The 20,226-nt window shown below is 35.0% G+C and overlaps 5 protein-coding genes and 1 long non-coding RNA gene across 9 annotated transcripts; 1 reads left to right on the top strand and 5 right to left on the bottom strand.

Annotated features, from left to right (window-relative positions):
• Nucleotides 1-79: 79 nt before the first annotated feature.
• LOC132205937 (prestin-like) lies at nt 80-3,495 on the bottom strand. Of its 4 annotated transcripts, none has more exons than XM_059635332.1 (14): nt 3,248-3,495; nt 3,092-3,190; nt 2,805-2,969; nt 2,440-2,550; nt 2,168-2,358; nt 1,950-2,114; nt 1,800-1,904; nt 1,605-1,738; nt 1,379-1,541; nt 1,149-1,325; nt 818-1,090; nt 597-767; nt 404-539; nt 80-344 (listed from the first exon to the last, which is right to left on the bottom strand). In XM_059635332.1, the coding sequence occupies exons 2-14, from the start codon at nt 3,147-3,149 to the stop codon at nt 199-201; spliced, it is 1,995 nt and encodes a 664-aa protein (XP_059491315.1). In that variant the 5' UTR covers nt 3,150-3,190; nt 3,248-3,495; the 3' UTR covers nt 80-198. The 4 variants fall into 4 exon arrangements, 3 of the variants coding, with proteins under 3 accessions (XP_059491315.1, XP_059491316.1, XP_059491317.1); XM_059635333.1 differs by having other exon boundaries at nt 3,092-3,212; nt 3,362-3,487; XM_059635334.1 differs by having other exon boundaries at nt 204-344; nt 602-767; nt 3,092-3,495.
• Nucleotides 3,496-3,619: 124 nt separating this feature from the next.
• LOC132205889 (prestin-like) lies at nt 3,620-7,322 on the bottom strand. The gene is made up of 15 exons (XM_059635254.1): nt 7,224-7,322; nt 6,613-6,781; nt 6,422-6,557; nt 6,202-6,366; nt 6,044-6,154; nt 5,798-5,988; nt 5,575-5,739; nt 5,413-5,517; nt 5,214-5,347; nt 4,991-5,153; nt 4,763-4,939; nt 4,440-4,712; nt 4,207-4,380; nt 4,017-4,152; nt 3,620-3,965 (listed from the first exon to the last, which is right to left on the bottom strand). The coding sequence occupies exons 3-15, from the start codon at nt 6,555-6,557 to the stop codon at nt 3,835-3,837; spliced, it is 2,061 nt and encodes a 686-aa protein (XP_059491237.1). The 5' UTR covers nt 6,613-6,781; nt 7,224-7,322; the 3' UTR covers nt 3,620-3,834.
• A 217-nt stretch (nt 7,323-7,539) lies between these two features.
• LOC132192520 (uroporphyrinogen decarboxylase) lies at nt 7,540-9,283 on the top strand. Its single transcript, XM_059612515.1, has 8 exons — nt 7,540-7,700; nt 7,752-7,857; nt 7,915-8,093; nt 8,152-8,313; nt 8,369-8,530; nt 8,587-8,724; nt 8,781-8,948; nt 9,008-9,283. The coding sequence occupies exons 1-8, from the start codon at nt 7,698-7,700 to the stop codon at nt 9,146-9,148; spliced, it is 1,059 nt and encodes a 352-aa protein (XP_059468498.1). The 5' UTR covers nt 7,540-7,697; the 3' UTR covers nt 9,149-9,283.
• Nucleotides 9,284-9,592: 309 nt separating this feature from the next.
• Nucleotides 9,593-11,100, bottom strand: LOC132192619 (apolipoprotein D-like). The gene is made up of 6 exons (XM_059612658.1): nt 10,965-11,100; nt 10,330-10,450; nt 10,138-10,265; nt 9,994-10,088; nt 9,852-9,938; nt 9,593-9,792 (listed from the first exon to the last, which is right to left on the bottom strand). Exons 2-6 carry the CDS (start codon nt 10,447-10,449, stop codon nt 9,659-9,661), a joined length of 564 nt encoding a protein of 187 aa, XP_059468641.1. The 5' UTR covers nt 10,450; nt 10,965-11,100; the 3' UTR covers nt 9,593-9,658.
• A 960-nt stretch (nt 11,101-12,060) lies between these two features.
• Nucleotides 12,061-16,476, bottom strand: LOC132192390 (organic cation transporter protein-like). Its single transcript, XM_059612339.1, has 11 exons — nt 16,330-16,476; nt 15,806-16,010; nt 15,073-15,307; nt 14,279-14,382; nt 14,075-14,229; nt 13,844-14,012; nt 13,527-13,781; nt 13,257-13,471; nt 12,701-12,882; nt 12,511-12,647; nt 12,061-12,456 (listed from the first exon to the last, which is right to left on the bottom strand). The coding sequence occupies exons 2-11, from the start codon at nt 15,946-15,948 to the stop codon at nt 12,414-12,416; spliced, it is 1,638 nt and encodes a 545-aa protein (XP_059468322.1). The 5' UTR covers nt 15,949-16,010; nt 16,330-16,476; the 3' UTR covers nt 12,061-12,413.
• Nucleotides 16,477-17,687: 1,211 nt separating this feature from the next.
• Nucleotides 17,688-18,239, bottom strand: LOC132192930 (uncharacterized). Its single transcript, XR_009441382.1, has 3 exons — nt 18,116-18,239; nt 17,911-17,997; nt 17,688-17,844 (listed from the first exon to the last, which is right to left on the bottom strand). It is a non-coding gene; the product is annotated as an uncharacterized LOC132192930 (long non-coding RNA).
• Between the last annotated feature and the right edge of the window lie 1,987 nt (nt 18,240-20,226).

Genomic DNA, 20,226 nt, shown 5'->3' with positions numbered 1-20,226 from the left:
GTATTTGTTCATAAATTAAACTATAAGAATTTTATGTTTGTTTTCGAATATATATTCTTTGAGCAACAAAAAAAATCAGTAGCTTTGCTTAATTATTTATCGCCAATTTTTTTAACATACAAGTAAATGTGCTAAAATAATTATTTTTTCCATTAACTATAGTAATAAATATTAATTACACTTTCCAGAGTTAACCACTCACAAATTAATAACTTCATCGTGAAATTTCTCTGTTTGTTCTTGAATAAATAATACTGCATCATTAATAGTAGGAAAAATGCGTTCACATTGTTTGAAGGACGGCGTGAAAAATTCTAGCTTAACCAGAGCCTCAAATATTGCAGCTGAAAATTATTTTAATTATTTTTAACCCCTAAAAAATAATTGAAAAATGAAAACTTACCAGGGCAATTGGCCAGGTACATTTGAAGTCCAAACTTGCTAAGAAAATCGTCCCTGAGCATTTTCAACGATGCCGTAGCTGAGGAGTCGACAAAGGATACTCCAGAAAAATCCAAAACTACTTGTAAAATCGGCGCCTGTAAAGATATTAATTAAATTATGTAATATGTTCATATTAATTGCAATTTTTTTACCAGACCACTTGATTCATGAGTTGTGTCAAATTTCTTGTCATCCCTGTATTTCCTCTTTTCACTGGTTTTCCCCAGAACCAATTTTGTGATTTTTGTCTCAAGCTGATTTTTGTTTGCAAAGTGCAAACTTCCCGAAATGCGAATTATCTTTATTCCTTGAACCTCCTCCACCTCAAAATTTTATATAATTATTATTTTCTTGGTTTATTTATTTCTCTTACGATTAAGTAGCGTTGCACGTCGAGATAAATATCACTGAAGGGGACCTTTCCCAAAACACAGACTTTCAGCTTTTGAGCGTAGAGGAGAACAGAGGCAGCCGAGAGAAAAAGACCGAAAGCTAAACCAAAGTCAATATCCCAGAGAATTGCAACTGAAAAAGTTCCAATCCAGACAAAACCGTCCACTTTGGACCGTCTTAAAATTTTTGGGAAATCTTTCACCTGCCAAAACATTCCTTTCAAAGTAACGATCAAAATTGCAGCAAGCACGCACTGGAAAAAAATATTTTTTTATTTAAACGATAATTAAATAGTAAATAAAAATCAGTACCGTTGGCAAAGGTTCAAAAAGTGGCCCGATGGCAACCATTACAAGCATCACAAAAGCACTCGATACCAGACTTGTAATTTGCGTCTTGCCTCCAACATTGAACTGAACCAAACTCCTCGACATCGAACCGGCGACCGGTATGCAGGAGAAAAATGAGGAAAATACATTTGAGCAGCCCTAAAACATATTTATTTAAAAAATATAAAAATGTTGGCAGTAAAATTATTTACGTAGGCGAGAAATTCTTGATTTGCTTCGATCTTGTAGTGGCCCTTTTTTGATAAAATCTTTGCCATGGAAATTGTGATGGTGAAGGCAACGATGGCGACTGGCAAGCTTTGGACGACTACTTGTGGTAGCAACCAAAAGGCTGGCAAACTTGGAGGTGGTAATCTTTTATTACATTTCCCAAAATTATTATAAATCACAAATAATATCAAGTAGTCATATATTTACCCTCTCGGTATTGTGCCAAAGCATTTGACGCCGTATTTACCTTGGAGGTCAAAAGCCATTGAAATTACAATACACACAATCACGCAAACCATCTCAATTGGAAAGGGGAAGTGAAATCTTTTGTCCAAGCGTGGCTGTAATATTTAAATAAATCAAAATTATTGCATTAAAAATTTAGTATATTTTTTATTTAACCTTTATTTTCTCAGTGAAAATTATTAGCACTGCCATCACACTCATAGAAATACCAAAGCTTACAAGATTCATGGTTCGGATGTTAGTAATAATGTCTCTGGAAATCTTTGGAAAAGATTAGTATTTTTTAAATTTTTTGATTAAACTCACGAGAATTATTTTGAAGTTGGAGCTATGTTTTCCAACATTGACTCCAAAAAGACTTCCTAGCTGGGAGAACATGATGTGAGTGGCGCCCGCCGTTGAAAATCCACTGACCAAAGTGTCAGACAAAATCACGCTAATTATTCCCAAACGAAAAACTCCCATCAGGATCTGAAAAAGAAAAAAAGCTTTTATTTGAAAAAAAAAAACTTATTTTTTCCTGCCTGCCAAATTCCAACTGCAAAGCAGACTACCACGACTACCTGGACACTGGTCAGCTCATAATTTTCAGGCTTTTGAAATGCCTCGGACCATGATAGGCCTGGTGGTGTTTCAAAATTATTGTCAATAGTTTCTGGTTTGGCGTGAGTTAACACTATTGGTTTCATCATGATGCAAACAATAGCAATAGTTCCTATAAAAAGAATGAGATAAATTTATGAATGAGTTAATAAAAAATAAAATGTTATAGTTCGTTTTAATTTATTTTAAATACCCATTGATATGTGTCTGGACGTGCTCATCAGGGTATAGAATATTGCAGAAAAAGAAGCCATGTAAAGACCTACAATAGGCGGAACTCCGGCAAGAATTGAAGCAGCTAAACCTAAACCGACATTTATTTAAAATATAATTTGTTCAGTTATAATTTTTCACTATATTAATTAACTTATGACATAAGTTTATGACACACATAAATTTTTGACTTCACAGAGACGTTTCCTTTCCATACAAGCCCCTGCATGAACAGCAGATATGCAACCCGCATACCTCTTACGTCATGCGGGTGGCATACTTTATTTCCAGGAGCAGCATGGTTATTATTATTATTTTTTTTTTTAAATTATCTTGCTTACTTACCTTGAGAAATATGCATTATTCCAATAGTGCAACCAGCCACAACATCATTTACAAAATATTCCTTGAATTTGTAATTTTTTATCCATTCAAAAAAGGGAAAGGTGGACAGGAAAATTTGAGAACATTTTACTGTGGTAATTTTATTTTTTGCTCTTTCCCGGAAAGCTGAAATTGAATAATAATAAAATTATTTCAAGCAATTTTTATTTGTAATTTCTAAAAAAAAAAATCTATAAAAAAGATGGAAAAATATTTGGATCAATTAATTTAGTTTACATTGTACTTACGTATTTCTCTCTCCGGTTTGTATTTATACACTGTTTGGAAATTTTCTAGTGTCTGCATAGTTGGCGTTTCAATCGACAACCATAAATATTTGTAATCGTCTTGCCGAAATTTGAGTTAGAGCTGTGTGAATGATTTATTTTTATAATTTTACATACCGCTATAAATAAGCAGCACGTCCTGACTGTAAAGTTTAAAAGCGTAAGCGTCACGGTATATCCTTGTTTAGCGTTAATCAGCTAAAAGGGTACAAGAAAGAAGCAGACTGAGACCATATCGATCAGGCGCCGGTTTGTTTATCTTGTGTTTTAAGGTTTAGCCGCTGCAAGAGATCTCACAGAATCATTTCATTCGAGATCAAGGTGAAAGGTATTGTCACACTAACTGACTTGTTTGTGTGCTCACAGCTGACTCTAGCCCGTATTAAGATTAGACTTATTTTTTTGCAAAGAAGCGCAGGCGTGGACGAAGAGCTCAAGAGTGGTAATCGCCAATTCTCTTGGCTGAACAAGGATTGTAAAATTAAAAGTTTGATTTATCATTTTGCTTACTCAACAATATATTGCCTCAACAAAAATAGCATTTTCTTCTTTTTTAACGCAACAAACACATTCCAGCAGAGAACATTCTGTTTCAAAAATAAATTATTTTGATCAATACATATAAATTTATGAAGTAATCACAGCTATGAAACAGCAGCTATTAATCCTGAACCCTTAATTATCGATATTCGATGAAATGCACTTCATAATCCTGTTGAGAGAGATGACTGCTGAGCATGCAGGACAGCATCATGTATGCTAGGGAACACATAGTGGTATATAGGAAAATCGCCTGAGAAAAAATTGAATTTCTTCAGAGCTTCCAGGACATTTGCTGTAGAATAAAAACAGGAATTATTTTATTTACAAAAAAAAATTAACTTACGAGAGCAGTTGGCTAAATAGAGATGTCCTTCCAGTTTGTGCAAAATATCTTCTCTAAGATTTGACATTGAATCGGCAGCAGACGGATCAACAAAACTAACACTTGACATGTCCAAAATAACGCTTTGTATTTTACTCTGAAATCAAAATAAAATTAAAGTCCAACTTCAAAGTAGTTTCGAAATTATTACCTCATTTTGTGAATTTAAAGGGTTGTTTTCCCCATCTTTACTTATTGTCACAGTTGGCGGATGATGAGAATGTAAATCAAGTTTTTTTGCGCAACTCTTTTCCAGTTGATTCTTATTTGCAAAATGCAAACTGCCTGATATATGGATTATTTTTATTCCTGGTAGCTCTTGTGCCTAAAAATAAATTATTTCCTGTCAGGCTTTGATTGAAGGGCTTTAAAAACTCGTCTTACCACCAAATAATGCTTTGTGTCCAGGTATATTTCATTGTTTGGGACTTTTCCTAGAATGCTGATTTTTAACTGTTGTCCATACAGAAGTACGCAAAGCACAGATAAAAAGAGACCAGCTCCCAGTCCGTAGTCGATGTCCCAGAAAATAGACACAAGGAGCGTTCCAAGCCAGACGAATGCATCCAATTTTGACCTCCGAAGAATTCCAGGAAAATCCTTTACTTGCCAGAACATGCCTTTTAAAGACACAATCACAATGGCAGCCAAAACACACTTTATATTGATTAGATTAATATCAAAATTTCAAATTATTTTAAACTCACATTAGGTAATTGTTCGAAAAATGGTCCAATAGCCAACAAAATTAGCAGAATGAAGATGCATGAAAATACGCTCGCGATTTGTGTTTTTCCTCCTACGTTTTGCTGAATCAAGCTTCTCGACAAAGAGGCAGCAAACGGAACACATGAGAAGAACGAAGCAAAGAGATTTCCGCAACCCTGCATTCAATTCAAGTTATATGGTTGATATTTCCCAGGAATATAACATACACAAGCAATAAATTCTTGATTTGCTTTGACTTTGTAATGTCCCTTCTTGGCCAGAATAGATGCCATCGACAGTGTTATTGTAAATCCAATCACAGCGATGGGCAAAGAGTGGAAAATAATATCCGGCAACAACCAGAAAGCTGGCAACGATGGTGACGGTATTCTGCAAAAATAAAATTAAAAAACATTAAAAAGGAACCTTCTGAAATCATAAGCTTATTACCCTCTTGGAATGTTCCCCACGCATTTTACATTGTATTTTGAATTCAACTCCAAACCAGCAGAGAGCAGGGTGCCAATGATAATGCACAGCATTTCAACAGGAACTGGAAAATGACAGCGCTTCTCTAGTCTATGCTATATCACAAAAAAAAAATATGTTAAGACTGGTGAACTTGAAAAATATAAAATGCAAAACATGCCTTGATTATTTCGGTGTATATTATCAGCACAGCCATCACAGACAACGACAATGATAGACTGACATAGTTCAACGAAGGAATATTCATGACTACGTCTCTAAGTACCTGGCAGATAAATGTCAAATTAAATGAAATGCATTCTAAAATTAGTTCAATAATTACCAGGATGACTTTGAAGTTAGAGTTATATTTCCCAACTTTGACACCTAAGAGGCTTCCTAGCTGCGAGGCCAAAACATGAACAGCCGCAGCTGTGGAAAATCCACTGACCAGAGTGTCTGACAAAAGAACACTGATATTTCCTAAGCGAAACAGGCCCATCAGCACCTAAATAATTTTCATCATCAGTTATAAAATTAATTTTTTTTTAAGATTAATTTTTTACCTGCCAAAGACCGACAGCAAAACAAACCACCATAGCCACTTGGACGCTGGTCAGTTCTGCATTATCTGGCTTCACAAAAGCATCAGAAAAAGAAAGGTCTGGTGGCTTGTCAAAATTATTGTCCACTGTGTCTGGTTTTGCATGGGCGGCCACGATTGCTTTTGTCATTAAGCAGACGACAGAAAAGGTGCCTATAAATATTTAATAAAATTAAGCAACAAATAATTATATTTTTTTGCATAATACCCATGGAAACGTGTCTAGATGTGCCCATGAAGATGTAAATTAGAACAGGAAAGAAAGCCATGTAGAGGCCTGTGATCGGAGGAACTCCAGCCAGCATCGAATAAGCGAGACCTGTTTAAAAAATAAGTATTTTTTCCATTTTAATAAATATTTTAAACCTTGGGGAATGTGCATAACTCCAACTGTGATACCAGACACAGCATCATCAATCAAGAACTTCTTTAACTTGTAGTCCTGGATCCAATCGAAAAATGGGAATACCGAGAAAAAACATCCTGTGCATTTACTTGGCGAAATATGTTCGATTGCTCTTTGGATAATTGCTGCAAGATAAAAAATATTATTCTCTATACATGCTAAAACTTTGGCAAGAATTACGTGATTCCTGAGGAATTTCATACTGGTTGAGTTTGTCAAAGCTTTCCTGGCTTCGAATCAGACGGCCGACGGACGCCTCCGCGTCATCCTCAGCCTCTTCTTGACCTGTTCGATTTGTTTGCTCCACAGAACTCATCTGCAAAAGTAAAAATTCTCAAATCTTTAAATACAAATAAACCAGAAGAACGCACGTTTCCTCAGATGAAGTGTGGTTGGTAGATTGAGCGTGAATGGCTTAACCATAAATAATACAAGTTCATGCCGTGCTCTGTTTGTTCAGAATCGCACCGCACACTTTTCTTGATGGGGGAGATCTTATCGCGCCGCCTTAAGTAATTCGAGATCAAGGTGACATTGCATCTGGAAGCAAAACAACGAAATCCAGAGACATATAAGAACCAGTTGACCTAAATAAAAATAGGTCAAGCCCAAGCAAAAATCAATAAAATTATTCAAGGACAAAAAGGAGCAAGAAGCATTTTTGTACAACTCAAAAACTGTTGTTTATTAAAAAGTTGAAGTTCAATGCTGTTGAATTTATCCTATCGGAAGTTATTTATTTCTTAATTCGAATTAATTAGTTTCTTTGTGTTAGCGAACTTTATATTTATAGTGTCAGTCAAGACGAGACCTCCAAGACCTGTTTGAATTGAATATCACAAAATTGCCTTGAGTGAACTTATTCATCACCGTTCTCAACAAAGAAAAGAAAATAAATTTGGCTAATTTTTTGACACGCTTTATAAATGAATATAAATTGCTTAAATTATCTATTTAATGGTAATTTTAAAATGAAACTTACAAAATAAAATGCTCCAGAAAGAGCCTGCGTTGTTGAGAGTTGAGATCGCTTCCGATCCGATCTTCTCAGTTCCACCCCCACCCCCTTTTTCCTTTCCAGCTGTTGGTACGGTTGGTACCGCAACAGGAGTGTAAACAAAGAAGACTAATATGGTTTAAAAAAAATTCATATTTTACTGCATTTTTCTTTAATTTCTCGTCAATAATTGAGTTGCTTTTGTACATTTTAATATACTAATAAAATAAAATATTTTGAGTTGCAAAGGAAAAATCAGGAAAAAGCTGGTTACAAAAATTTAACAATCTTATCCTTTCTTTACACTTCTAAAGTTCTTCGTCCAGCATGTCAACATAGCCGACTCGAATCAAAATTCCACCCAGATTTTGACAAAAATTTAATGTAACGCGCTAGCACTCTTCCGTATTCGATTCAATTTTGCATTTAAGACGGTTATTCCGAACAAAGGAAGCCAAAATGGTAAGATATTCATTCATAACTTGGCGGAAAAATTGAATTAAAAATTGGCAGGCATTCCCTGTACTGAAGAACGACAGACTTTTGCGAGCCGCTCGTGGAGAGGAGGTGGATAAAATTCCAGTTTGGGTTATGCGACAGGCAGGAAGATATCTCCCAGGTTCCAATCATTGAAAATTTTAACTTGGACAATCATAAATTAAAATAAATTTTGCAGAATTTCGAGAATTCCGATCAAAGCACGACTTTTTCACCATCTGCCAAACCCCTGAGTTGGCTGCCGAAATAACCCTCCAGCCTATAAGAAGATACGATTTGGATGCTTCGATTATCTTCTCAGACATCCTTGTCATTCCACAGGCCCTTGGCATGGTCGTCGAAATGAGACCTGGAGTTGTATGTCTTGTTACATAATCAACAATGATTTTTCTTAAAAGCCTGATTATATTCACAGGGCCCAGTTTTGCCTGATCCTCTTGTAACTCCATCAGACTTAAAAAAATTGGAGCACCCTGTCAATGTGAACGAGAAACTTGGATACGTCTTCGAGGCAATCACACTGACCAGGCACAAATTGGAAGGAAAAGTGCCTCTCATTGGATTCTCCGGTGCTCCAGTTTGTGTTAAAGTTTATTTATTCTATAGATTTTTCATATATTTGTCTTTCACAGTGGACTCTGATGGGGTACATGATTGAAGGAGGGGGGACGAAGACCATGTCGAAGGCCAAAGCATGGTTGTACCGACACCCAGAGGCTAGTAAAGAGCTTTTAGACTTGTTGACTGACGTCATAGTGGACTATCTTGTAGGACAAGTTCAAGCTGGAGCTCAAGTAATTAAGCTCAAAGTTTTATTTTATTTTTAACCTAATTTTGTTTCCATCTCTAGCTTTTGCAGTTGTTTGAGTCGAATGCTGAATATTTGGGACCTGAGCTGTTCAATCAGTTTGCGCTGCCTGCAATTGCAGCAATCAACAAAAGGGTCAGGGAGAAAGTGACCCAATTAAATTTGGAACAAGTGCCAATGGTAAAATTATTTTTACACGATAAAATCTTTTTGATGGACTTTCATTAAATTTTCAGACTGTTTTTGCCAAGGGAGCTCATTACGCTCTTGAAGAGCTTTCGAAATGTGGCTACGACGTCATCAGTCTAGACTGGACTATGGATCCTGAGCTTGCTAGGAAAAGGGTCGGCCCAAACATAACTCTTCAAGGCAATTTGGATCCCTGCGCTCTCTATGCTCCCAAAGTGAGTACCAGTTTCATTTTAGTAAATATTCAAGAGGTGATCAATTTTATTATTTTAAGGGTAAGCTCGAAGAGGCTGTAAAAGAAATGGTGGGGAAGTTTGGGAAGAGGCGGTATATTGCAAATTTGGGGCATGGAATTTATCCCGACATGGATCCGGAGAGTGTCAAGACTCTGATTGATACCATCCACAGTTTTTAATTTTGTAAAATAATAATCAGCTTGTTGATTTTCATATAAAGATTTGCGTTTGATATCATTCATGAAAAATTCCATCGCAAATAATGTTATTGATTTAAGCAGTGGGATTGTGTATTGGTGATGAAAAGCAGTGAGACCACAAGCCTGAAGATGGAAAAGGTTTTTTGTTAAAATTTTTTTTTAGAAATATCAAGTGAGACATGAAATGCCCCCAACAGCGTTTGCTGCTGAAAATGTTCAAAATATGTATTTTTGTTACAGTTCTTTCAAGCAAAATATTTTCAGAAAATTCCTATAATTATATTTCATTAAAAAAATCGGTTCTTAAAATAATTCAATTTTTCTTATAACGACTTCAAACAAATGCTAATGAATAGAAAACTGCTCATCTGGCCATGTTTAATTTTATGATCAACAAAAATGAAAATATCTATATTTTTTTTTTTTTTCAAATTTTATTTGCATAGTCTGTCGCCCAGAAAAGTTAACAAAGTTTGAAACTTTTTGAAGTTAAGCAGGGCAGTTGGTCTGGTCGGTGACAACAAAGAGCGATGTGTCAAGTCCATTGCTGGCAGCCACGGCAAGCGCTGCTTCCACAACGGCGGCAGAGGGCTCTCTATCGCGAGTGAGGATCCAAGCATCCTCTGTTTTAAATTTTCCATTTAGAAATTGGAAATTAATTAAACCATGCTATTCAACATACGGGCAGATTGGCCTCCCTGTTCCCCGCAGCGGAAAGTCACAGCAAATCCCTCGTAATCAGTGCCCAAAATCAGCAGATCCAAAGGATCTATATTGATTGCAAGAGTATTAATTTGAATTAAAAAGTAAAGGTTTGGTCGAACTAGCTGAAATGTCCGGGTAGGTGACCTGGAGTTGTCCTTCGTTAGTGGCGCTGTTCTGAATTCCAGTTCCGACAACCGTTGTAGTTTCAGCAGTGCTATACAATTTTTTGATAAACTTTAAAAATTAATTAATTAAAATATTACTTGGGATCAACTGAAGTTTGGACTATTGAGAAGGTTCCGTCTCCATTGTCGGTGTACACAGAAGAGTCGCACTTTCCGATTTCAGCAGGGTTTGGGAACGCTTGAGCCTGATACCATGTTCCGAGGTACTATTGAATGAAATATGAAATGAATTAGCAAGAAATTCAAGTTGAAAATGATTAAAAACTTTACTTGGTCCAAGACAAAGTCTTGCTGCAAGGTCACAGTGGGACACGGGCCAGGCACAATGACCCCTTGGCAAACGGCCAGGAGGCAGCCGGCAAGGGCGAGGTTAAGTGCAATCGTCTTCATACTGCGGTGGAAAGAAAAAAAAATACCAAAAATATTAATTGAAAAAGACCTTTGGAGAAATGAATTTTCAAACTTTGGAATAAGGAACTCAACAAAGAAATGAATTTTGTTTAAAAACGCTTAAAAAGTTTAACTTATATTGGGAACTATTATTTTCAGCATGAAAATGATTTCTTAAATTTCTTTTCTTCTTGATATGTGGTGCTAAAATTTCTAAAGTTTCAACCTTGCGAGACTTAACTATTGGATTTGGGCTGATATATAATCAAGTTAATATTTTCTGCTTAGCTTTCAATTCCCAAGACGGAAAAGATTCAAAAAATTAAATTTTCTAACGTTTTCTAGCCTCCTCTGCAACATTTATTGATGCATCAAATGTCTTTTCAATACTATCAATTTTCCCAATTTAATGAATTATTTGAGAATAAATCTTAAATCTTTAGACGATGAATTTACTTCAAAAGGCATAAACTTAAAATCTGGTGATGAATAAAAAAATATCATGTATACAATACCTTTCTGCAACTTAAGGACTGCTCAGTGATGAGGTCGGGCAAATGAAATGTAATGCTTTTCAGTTACGCTGGAGCAGTATTTATACCGTTTCGCACTCTTTGTGTTTTGACTGAATTTCGGACTTCGATACCTTAATTGGACATCATGAGATAATATGAAGATGAACATAATTTGTGAATTTCTGAAGTGTGCTGTTTTGCATGAACACTTCACCTGCGGTTACTGATATTATATCACATTCCAATCAATTTTCAAATTGTGCAACGAGGTTTTGTAGCCTCATTTTTAATTTTTCCTTAAAAATTTCACTTTTTTTCAGTCATTGAAAAAACTATGAAAAATTTGTGAATCACTGTAGACACTGTAGTTTATAGTTATCATATCATAACTTATTTCAACTGAATTATTTTATGCAGATGAAAGATCATTCGATGAGGTTGTACAGTAATTTGCCATATTCTGCCTCTGTCCTTGATTGCATCAAATATAAATATGTATGCAATTAAAAAAAAGTTAATCAGGAAGAATTCAGCAAACTTAAAATTGAGCTTATTACCGTTTATTAATTTCACCTTTAAGAGTTTTTATTTGTTTGTTCTGATAGGAGACTTGCGAGAATTTAAATTTGCAAAACTTATAAAAAAAAATTATCTCATTATTTATCATTAATTCATTTTGGAGTTTCTTACAATAATATTAAATATTGTGCATATATATTGATTGGATGATTATTGTATGAATAAAAGAACAAACAAACTCATTTATCTTAAAAATTGTAATAGCCCTTGAATCAAAAGAAGAGTGCTTTTAATTGAGGGTAAACGTCACGCTTCTGACGCTTCATGAGCACATTAAAATGGTCACGTAATTGATTAATATTCCCTGCAGAATAATTATCTTGTCTTTCAAAAAAGCTACAATGACCAATTAATTTATTAATCTCAATGTAAAGTGATTGATTTTTTATAAGACTATTATCCTCTCTTGTTTGAAATTTTTTTATTTTTTACTTAATCATGATGTATGTGGGTAAATGGGCAGTTGCCTTCTTATATTATCAATAAAGACACTTTGCCACTAGAACTTAAATTTTTTTATGGCCCCTAATGATTTAAATAAGACCAAAGACCAATGTTTTGTATCAATTGAAATTGTCTAAAATTTAATGTTTTTTCTCTTGTGAAACTGGATTTGACTCTTGTAAATTTGTTTAAACCTGCAATCTCTTGTTTTAGAAAATTGTATCTCATTTTTTAATTGTTTCAAAACTTGCCGCAAATTATACAAACATTATTTGCTTATTAAAATCGATTAAGTTCTGTTCTAGTACAATTTTTTTTTAATTTTTTTTTTTATACTTTCAAAAATAATTGTTTTATTTATTGATGTATTTATTTAAATTTTTGATTATAAAATGCGCCCTCGTCTTGTATTATTCTCTTTTTTTTTTAATTTTCTCCCGACATCGAACTCCTCCTCCTGGCCTTCCTCCTAAATAAAAGAAAATTCACAAATAAGATTCTAAAAAATTAAAATTAACAAAACCTTCCAAAATTTTCACCGTCCTCAATCGTCTCTGGTAACTTTCTGTTCAACGTTTCTGGCAGCAGCAGAGAAAGCAGCCCTGCCGAAAGGGCTAAGGCGCCGATCACAATCAACGGAAGCGGCTTCCACGTGTCTGCCTGAAAATTTATTTTACTACATTTTTCCAGTCACTCGATTTATGCAAACGTACCAGTTGGTGAATGAAAGCGGCAATGATTCCACCGACGCGAGCTGCAGTCGAACTTATGCCCATGGCCGCATTTCGGACGACGGTCGGGAATTGCTCAGCCGAAAAAATGTAGACAACGCCATAGGACGCGGTGATTGCCATTTTCCCAGTCATGGCAAAAGTGATTAAAAGCCAGCTCATGTCTAGCAAAATCAAAATTTATCTGTATCTCATTTACGGAGGGAAAATAATATTTTTAAATATATAGTGTGGTATTTTTCACTACAAAATTTATAGTGTTTTATGATGTTTTTGATGGAATATTTTAAATATGGAACATTATTTGATCAGATTTTAGGAGAAATTCAGTTTTCAGTAATTTTAGGATAAAAAGTTGTAAAATAATAAATAAAATATTTTATATAATTTAAAAGATTCTAGAACCTCAATTTTGAATTATGAAAACGGTAAATCTGGGCTTCCTTAGCAGTTCCTTGGTGAATTTTTTTAGTTAATTTTCCACAATCACCTATTTACCCATTCCCATTTTATACATTAGAAGATAAATATATTATACCATTAGGAACGAAAATGCAAGATAAAAGAGCAACGCTTCCTGCCAGCATGGAACCGCAAAGGGTCATTTTTCGGCCATATCGGTTCAGGGCGAACAGAATGAAGGTGTAGGCGGGAATTTCGACTAGACCCGAAATCAGGAAGTTGAGATAATCGTTTCCACCCAAATTGGAAACATTCCACGATAGACCATAATAGGACAGATTATTTACAAACCTAAAATAAAAATATTTGCATCAGTTATTTTATCGTTGCTTGCACATTTTTATACCAAAGAAAAAATATTATTAGAGATTTTTTTCTTAAATTAGGATATTTTACAATATCCAGCAAGGAAGCTGATTTTGCTGCAGGATTCTTGTTATTTCCATCTTTTTCTGGTTCATCGTCAGAAGAAGTTAAAAATTTCTGCAGCAACCCATCGGAGAGCTCGATTTTGTTCACTATGGCCGCCTTCTTCAAAATTTGCTTTGCTTCCGCATTTCGTCCTTTAGCCACGAGCCATCGTGCTGACTCGGGAACATACCTATTTAGATTTTTTTCCTTTTTTAATTTACACTTTAATAATGAATATTAAAATTATTTTACCACCAGTAGAGGAAAAATGCAAGGCCAGGAAGGGAGAGAGTGATTTGCAAGGTTCTCCAGTCTTTGATGAAATAGGCGGCGAATGCGGTTAAAATGTAGCCAGCGGTGAAAAAATAGTTCATTATGACCCCAGCGTAAATCCTTTTAGACGGACTCACCATTTCCATGCCTTTTTATTTAATTAAAATACAATTTAAAACATATATTAAAGTAATGGCAAAAATTATATACCTATAATGTAAGCTACAAGATAAACTCCGGAGGTAGAAATTCCTATGCAAAGTCGCGCAAAAATGAAAGTGTAGTATTCAGGGGCGAATCCTGCTGTCACTCCTCCAACGACCTGAAGGACCAGCGAGAAGAAGAAAATCGGTTTCCGACCGTACCTATAATTTATTTATAAATAATATTTCATTTAATTGATCATGATATTACTTGTCTGATAAATGACCAAAAAGGATGGCTCCAATCAAGATTCCTAGCATGAAAACTGTGTCGGCCATTGACCGCATCCATGATTTGTCACAAACCAGATCCCACTGCGAATAATTAAAAAGATTAAAATAGTATTGAAAATTAAAATTTATTTCTGAAATGTGAAGAAAATTTATTTAATATAACATTTTAAATTTAAGATAAATTTAGGATAGGAATAATAGCTTCAGATAGTGGAGAATAAAAAAAATAGACATAAAGTGCAATTTATTATGTCCACTCAGCTTAAGTATAGCTTAAACTCGAGAGCCACTTGAGCACACTTAGATTTTTATTCGGTCTTTTGTTTTCATGCTGATCATTTTATGGGTGTTTACTGATATTTCGAATCTTGAGATCATGTTATCAAATGAAATTTCAGCGTGTGTGCGTCATAAAACACTTCATCGTTTTTATCAATAATTTTCCAATAATTTGTTTTGTCTGGCAAGCAAGGTTCGCGCAAATATCACAACAATGAATCAGTTTGACCTCGCTGATTTTGGATACAAGTGAAATTTTCTCGTCAGATATAACGCCTGGCAACAACAATGCAAAAATTTGCTCCAATTGCTATTATTTATAATGAGTGAACCTTGCTATTATGACAGAGGAAAGCAGATATTTTTCTACGCTTAAATATCGCTGGAAATTTTTGATTTGCAAGCTTGTTGAAAGACCCCACTCTAAATTGTTTAATTTTTATGACTTAATAATTATTAGTAAAATTGATAATATTAATAAAAGGAAATCACCTCAAAAACGGCGCTTGATGAGTACTTAGAGTAGTCAAAAACCCAGTTTTTGCACTGGACAGTTTCGGTGGAAGGAACGCCACTTTTGAAGTACTCGTCGGTGAAGTTGGCGTCCAGCCGCCGGCATTGCGACCACGTTTCTGAGCTTGAATCCCACGGTAGGCTCAAGTTGATGGGTCTGTCCGGTGGAAATAAAAAGGTCGCGTTTTCCAAGCTCTCAAATGGCATCAAACATCTTTTTGAAAAATTACGTGTTTTCAAAATCAATAAATAAAAAATTTGTTTGAAGAAGTTGACACTCGAGGAGATGATCATGGAAATGAAGATTCGGGCTTTTCCTCGTTGCAAAAAATTGTTTTTTATTCAAAAACAAACGGCTCTACCAGTTTCGGTCACGGTCTGCGACCCTATTTCATGAGCAAACGCGCTGCTCGCTGACTAATAAAAGGAAATCACCTCAAAAACGGCGCTTGATGAGTACTTAGAGTAGTCAAAAACCCAGTTTTTGCACTGGACAGTTTCGGTGGAAGGAACGCCACTTTTGAAGTACTCGTCGGTGAAGTTGGCGTCCAGCCGCCAGTCAGCGAGCAGCGCGTTTGCTCATGAAATAGGGTCGCAGACCGTGACCGAAACTGGTAGAGCCGTTTGTTTTTGAATAAAAAACAATTTTTTGCAACGAGGAAAAGCCCGAATCTTCATTTCCAAAATAAAAAATTAATATTAATACTGGTACCTGTGAGGCGCTTTTGACAAAAGAAATATCGTGACCAATCTGTGGAAGGCGCAGGTAATTGCCGGCAAACAAAGTAGGAAATATATTCGCTTCTGGTAGCGGCCAAATTCGCCGAGGTGCTCCAGTAATTCGTCGTACGCCATTTTCACAATCTTTTTAATTTTTTCAGGTTTAATTAAGTGTCCTACTCTTCAAAGTTTTAATCCTGAAAATATATCCAACTTGAAATAAATTCAGTATTTAATAGAAAAATGTAATCTTTCATAAAGTAAAGGAAGGACTAATTTTTTTATTCTTTTGTAAATCAGTCTATAAAAATAGGCAAAAAAGGGTTAATTAGGACGAATAACAAATCCGTGAGGAATTTTATAAAGAATTTTATATAACTTTAATTAAATAATATGTATTTCTTGATTGAATATATTTATATGAATGACTTAAGATGCAAATATTTTTTCGTCTGCAAATATTTAAATACACAAATTGCCGTTGGGTCCTGTAAAAACTTAAGAAGATTAATATACTCATCGTGTCGTTGGGCTCAGCTGGATGCACTGATGAGAAAATTGAGCAAAGTCAAGGTCTGAATGGACACCTAGCAACAAGCGCAGCAGCCCTCTATGGGAGACTATCAAGTGAAAATGATCTCCAAAGAGAAAAGATATCTCCAACCTGCCGGCAATGAACATAAAATCCTTTAGCAAATAGAGGAGCAAGATTGTAGGCAGCGAAATTTACGACTTTACGACTAAAATTTCCAAATCATTTGCACACGCGAGCTCTGTTTGTGATCAAAAAATGAAACATTAAAAATTTGTAAAAATTATAATTTGATGCGAATTTTGTGGGCATAATTATAATTAAAATTAATTTGTATATTCACCATGTTTATTAATTTGTGTTAGTCAAAATTGGTATTGATTTCTTATGTGAAAATATTTCATTCGATACAAACATGTTAATTAAGTGATCCCAGCAAAACCAACTAAAAGTCACGTTTGGAGAAAATCTGACCAGTTGTTATAGTAGCTCGCAAAATCCCGCTGAAAGGGAAGAGCAGCGGATATGGAAAGTTCCAGCCGTGCGTGTGGAATTCAATGGCTGACCAAAAATAAAAAGAAACAAAAAAATAAAAATAATAAAAATACTCAAAATCCCAAAGAGAAATAGGGCCGAGATAGGACCAAGTCGTCAAGATTTTTCTAAAAATATATTTTTCTTTGTTACCTAAAAATACAATCATGAACCGATGGGAGAGCCGCCCGCATGGTGGCAGCAGGAAATGGTGCGCGGCAAAGCATATTATGCTTATATTATGGATCTTTAACATAATTTCGCATTTCGGACCCAAAAAACTTCAAAACTGTCCCTTTTCTACCTGAAAAAAGTGTCTCCCTATTCGAAATCAATCATTAAAACAGAAAATTTGAATCATAAAAATAAATAAAAATCATTAAATTTATTCCAAAGGGAATGGCTTCCAAAAAATTTACAAATATAGACATTTAAAAATCTACAATATCTTATTTTTAATATAATACTCAAGTAAAAATCGTGTGCCATTAAATAGCCTTTCCGAAACCTTTCAATAGCTTTTAAGAAACCTTTATCACTTCATGTAGCTGAAATGGAAGCTGAAGCCATTCGCAAACCTTTCAGATGCCATTATTTTGAAAAATTAATGGCTTCGGAAAGGTTTTGAGGGAAGCCTTTACGAAACCTTTCCGATCGCTGTACCAAGCCCTTCCGTAAGCTTTCATAGCGACGCTTTATTCTTTTGTAGCGACACCTTTCAGAGCGCTTTCCGAAGCCTTTCAGGTGAACAGTGACGTCATTTATTTCATGACGTCACGGGGAATGAAACATTTAGAAATTCGTTTTTGGTGACTATTTATTGACAAAAAATAGAAAAAAATCACAATAATTTCAAATGGAACTCACTCGTCATCTTGCCGTAAAATCATTTCTCCCAAGAGAGAACCGAATTGTCGCGCGTCTGTTTCTATGCCGAGCGGGCGCATCCTTTGCACTTGCAGCAACTGAAATCATAAAAGAGACGGAAACATTAATTTGAGTCAAATAAAAATCGTTTTTTAATCACATACCTGCTAGATATTTGTTCCACGCACTTTTGAAGCTAGAGCCTATAAGGGTTGGTACCTGGGCGCCGTACTTAGGAGGCTGCTGCTCATCTGAAAACAAATTAAACGCGTTGTATTACCCGCAGTGATCTTTTTTTAATTGCATTTTTTTTAATTATTTTGTTCTGATTTTCTCCATTCAAACTTTAAATTACAAAAGAAAACTCACCTTAATATTTAACAGGCAATCGGCGTTTTCTTCAGCTGTGCATAAAGCGGGCGAATAGCAAATTTTGAAGATTTTTTCGGCAGCATCTCTTTTTTAACAAACCATACCGGCCAACCGCCGAGCGCGACTGAAGAGAAACTCGCATTCTCGCAAAGGGGATGAAATGTGGCAACCTGGGGACTATTGTGTGTGCCGTGCATTACCTGAACCACCTGAACTGCATAAGGAAGTATGCAGCAAAACACTTAACAATAGGCACAGCGGATCGGGTCGTCCAAAATATATAGAAATAAGAGACGCTCGCTGCAGCCCAAAACACAAGTTTTTCACGGTGCTGTCTAGCCTCCCTTTTCTTACAACCCAAATTTTCTTTAATTAATTATGCAAATCTGGGAACTCTGATAAATTTTAAAATATCATAATTAAAATGAGAATAAAAATCTGCATCTTTTGGTGGTAGTTAAAATAAAAATTAATTAATTTAAGGGTTTAAGGTCACTAGTGCAGGGGTCAACCCTTAGCACCTATTGGAATAAAAACTTTTGCTTGCATTGCATCTTATAATTTTGGACTGATGAGAGGTAGAACCATATTTTTCTGTTAATTACGTGCAAAGTATTAGCAACCATTAGTTTTGTGTGATAGACACGTTTTTTGCCATTCCTAAATATTTTTAAATTAACCCGTTAGAGCAGGGTACTTGCAATGCATATAACTTTTATAAGAAATGTTCAATAAAGATACAGAAAAATAATTACGTAGTTGAGACCTTTTTCTTGAATACATTTTTGTAATTAAAGTGCAAAATTGAAAAATTATGCATATTGCTAAAATTCTAAAAATTTATATTTATAATATTTATATGGAGGGATCAAAGCCGCATCTTTTGTGAAAATTCGATCAAATTATATTAAACCGTTCTCGAGATAATTAGCAAAAACTGAAGTTTCGCCGCCAAAGTAAGGAACGCTTGAAAGCGGAGGTCCACTTGCTGCAAGTGTGTGTCGGCGCTAAAAGAGATTTTATTTTTCGGTGAATGAAAATGTGTATCTCTGGTTCTATCAGTCCGATTTAGGTGATTTTTAAAAAATCGAATATATTTTCTTAATTCAAAAAAGAAAGGTTATATGACACTTGAAGCCATCTTTAAGGCAAATGCCTCAATTTAATTTTTTCTCAAAATTGAAAAATGAATTAATTAATTATTTCTTTATCAGGTACGAATTAAAGGAATTTTATAAATCCATCCCGAAAAATCAATGGTTAGATTTTTTCCAAGATTATAAAAATTCATTATTGTTACTAGAACTGATAAATATAGAATAACAATTAAATTAATAATTATTTTTTTAAAACGACTTACTATAAGCAAAATGTTTCAACGCAATCTAATTACTATTTGCATACACGCGCAAAATGGCATTGTATTTTAGCTTAATTCAAACTTGCATTGCTTCAATGATCACATGAAGTTAATTTTAATAATAAATATTTTATATTTTACTTCAAACTGCTCTCCTCCCGCCGTGCACTTTAAGATTTTCGTAAGCAGAGCTGAGGAGCGACGTTGCATTTTCGACATAGGGCTCGTAAAATCATTCTTGACCGCGGCCCAAGCAGCAAGCAGAGAGAGGTGGAATAATTCTAAAAAAAAAAAGAATCTTCCCTATTATTATTGCAACCCGTGCGAGGCTTTGTTAGGACAGTGGCGCGGGCCCATGCAGTTGATGACGTCATTGCATTATGCTCAAACGCACGCTGCACTATGAAAAGCTACAGAAAGGCTTGGGACAGGGTCGCGAGATAAATAGAAAAAAAATCAAAGATACGCGAACAAGCTGAATGGTTGCGGAATGGCTTCTGAATGGGTTCGTAATTCACGGGGAAATTGTCAACAAGTAAAATATAATATTAAAGGCTTGAGAAAAGATTGGGAAAGGTTTCATCAAAGTAAGAGAAAATTGGTCGTTTTCTTGACTGTCTTTAGAAAGGTATCTTAAAGGTTTCGGAAAGGTTTAAAATCTCTCTGAATGGCTTCGGAAAGACAAGTTAAATGTTTCAGAAAGGCTACGGACAGGAAACAAATTTAACTTGAGTAGCTCTGTTCTAGT

Source organism: Neocloeon triangulifer, unplaced genomic scaffold (genome assembly GCF_031216515.1).
Source record: "Neocloeon triangulifer isolate White Clay Creek 2 clone unplaced genomic scaffold, ASM3121651v1 ptg000003l, whole genome shotgun sequence".
In the NCBI taxonomy this organism is placed as follows: Eukaryota; Metazoa; Arthropoda; class Insecta; order Ephemeroptera; family Baetidae; genus Neocloeon; species Neocloeon triangulifer.
This window is presented reverse-complemented; position numbering and strand designations above follow the sequence as displayed.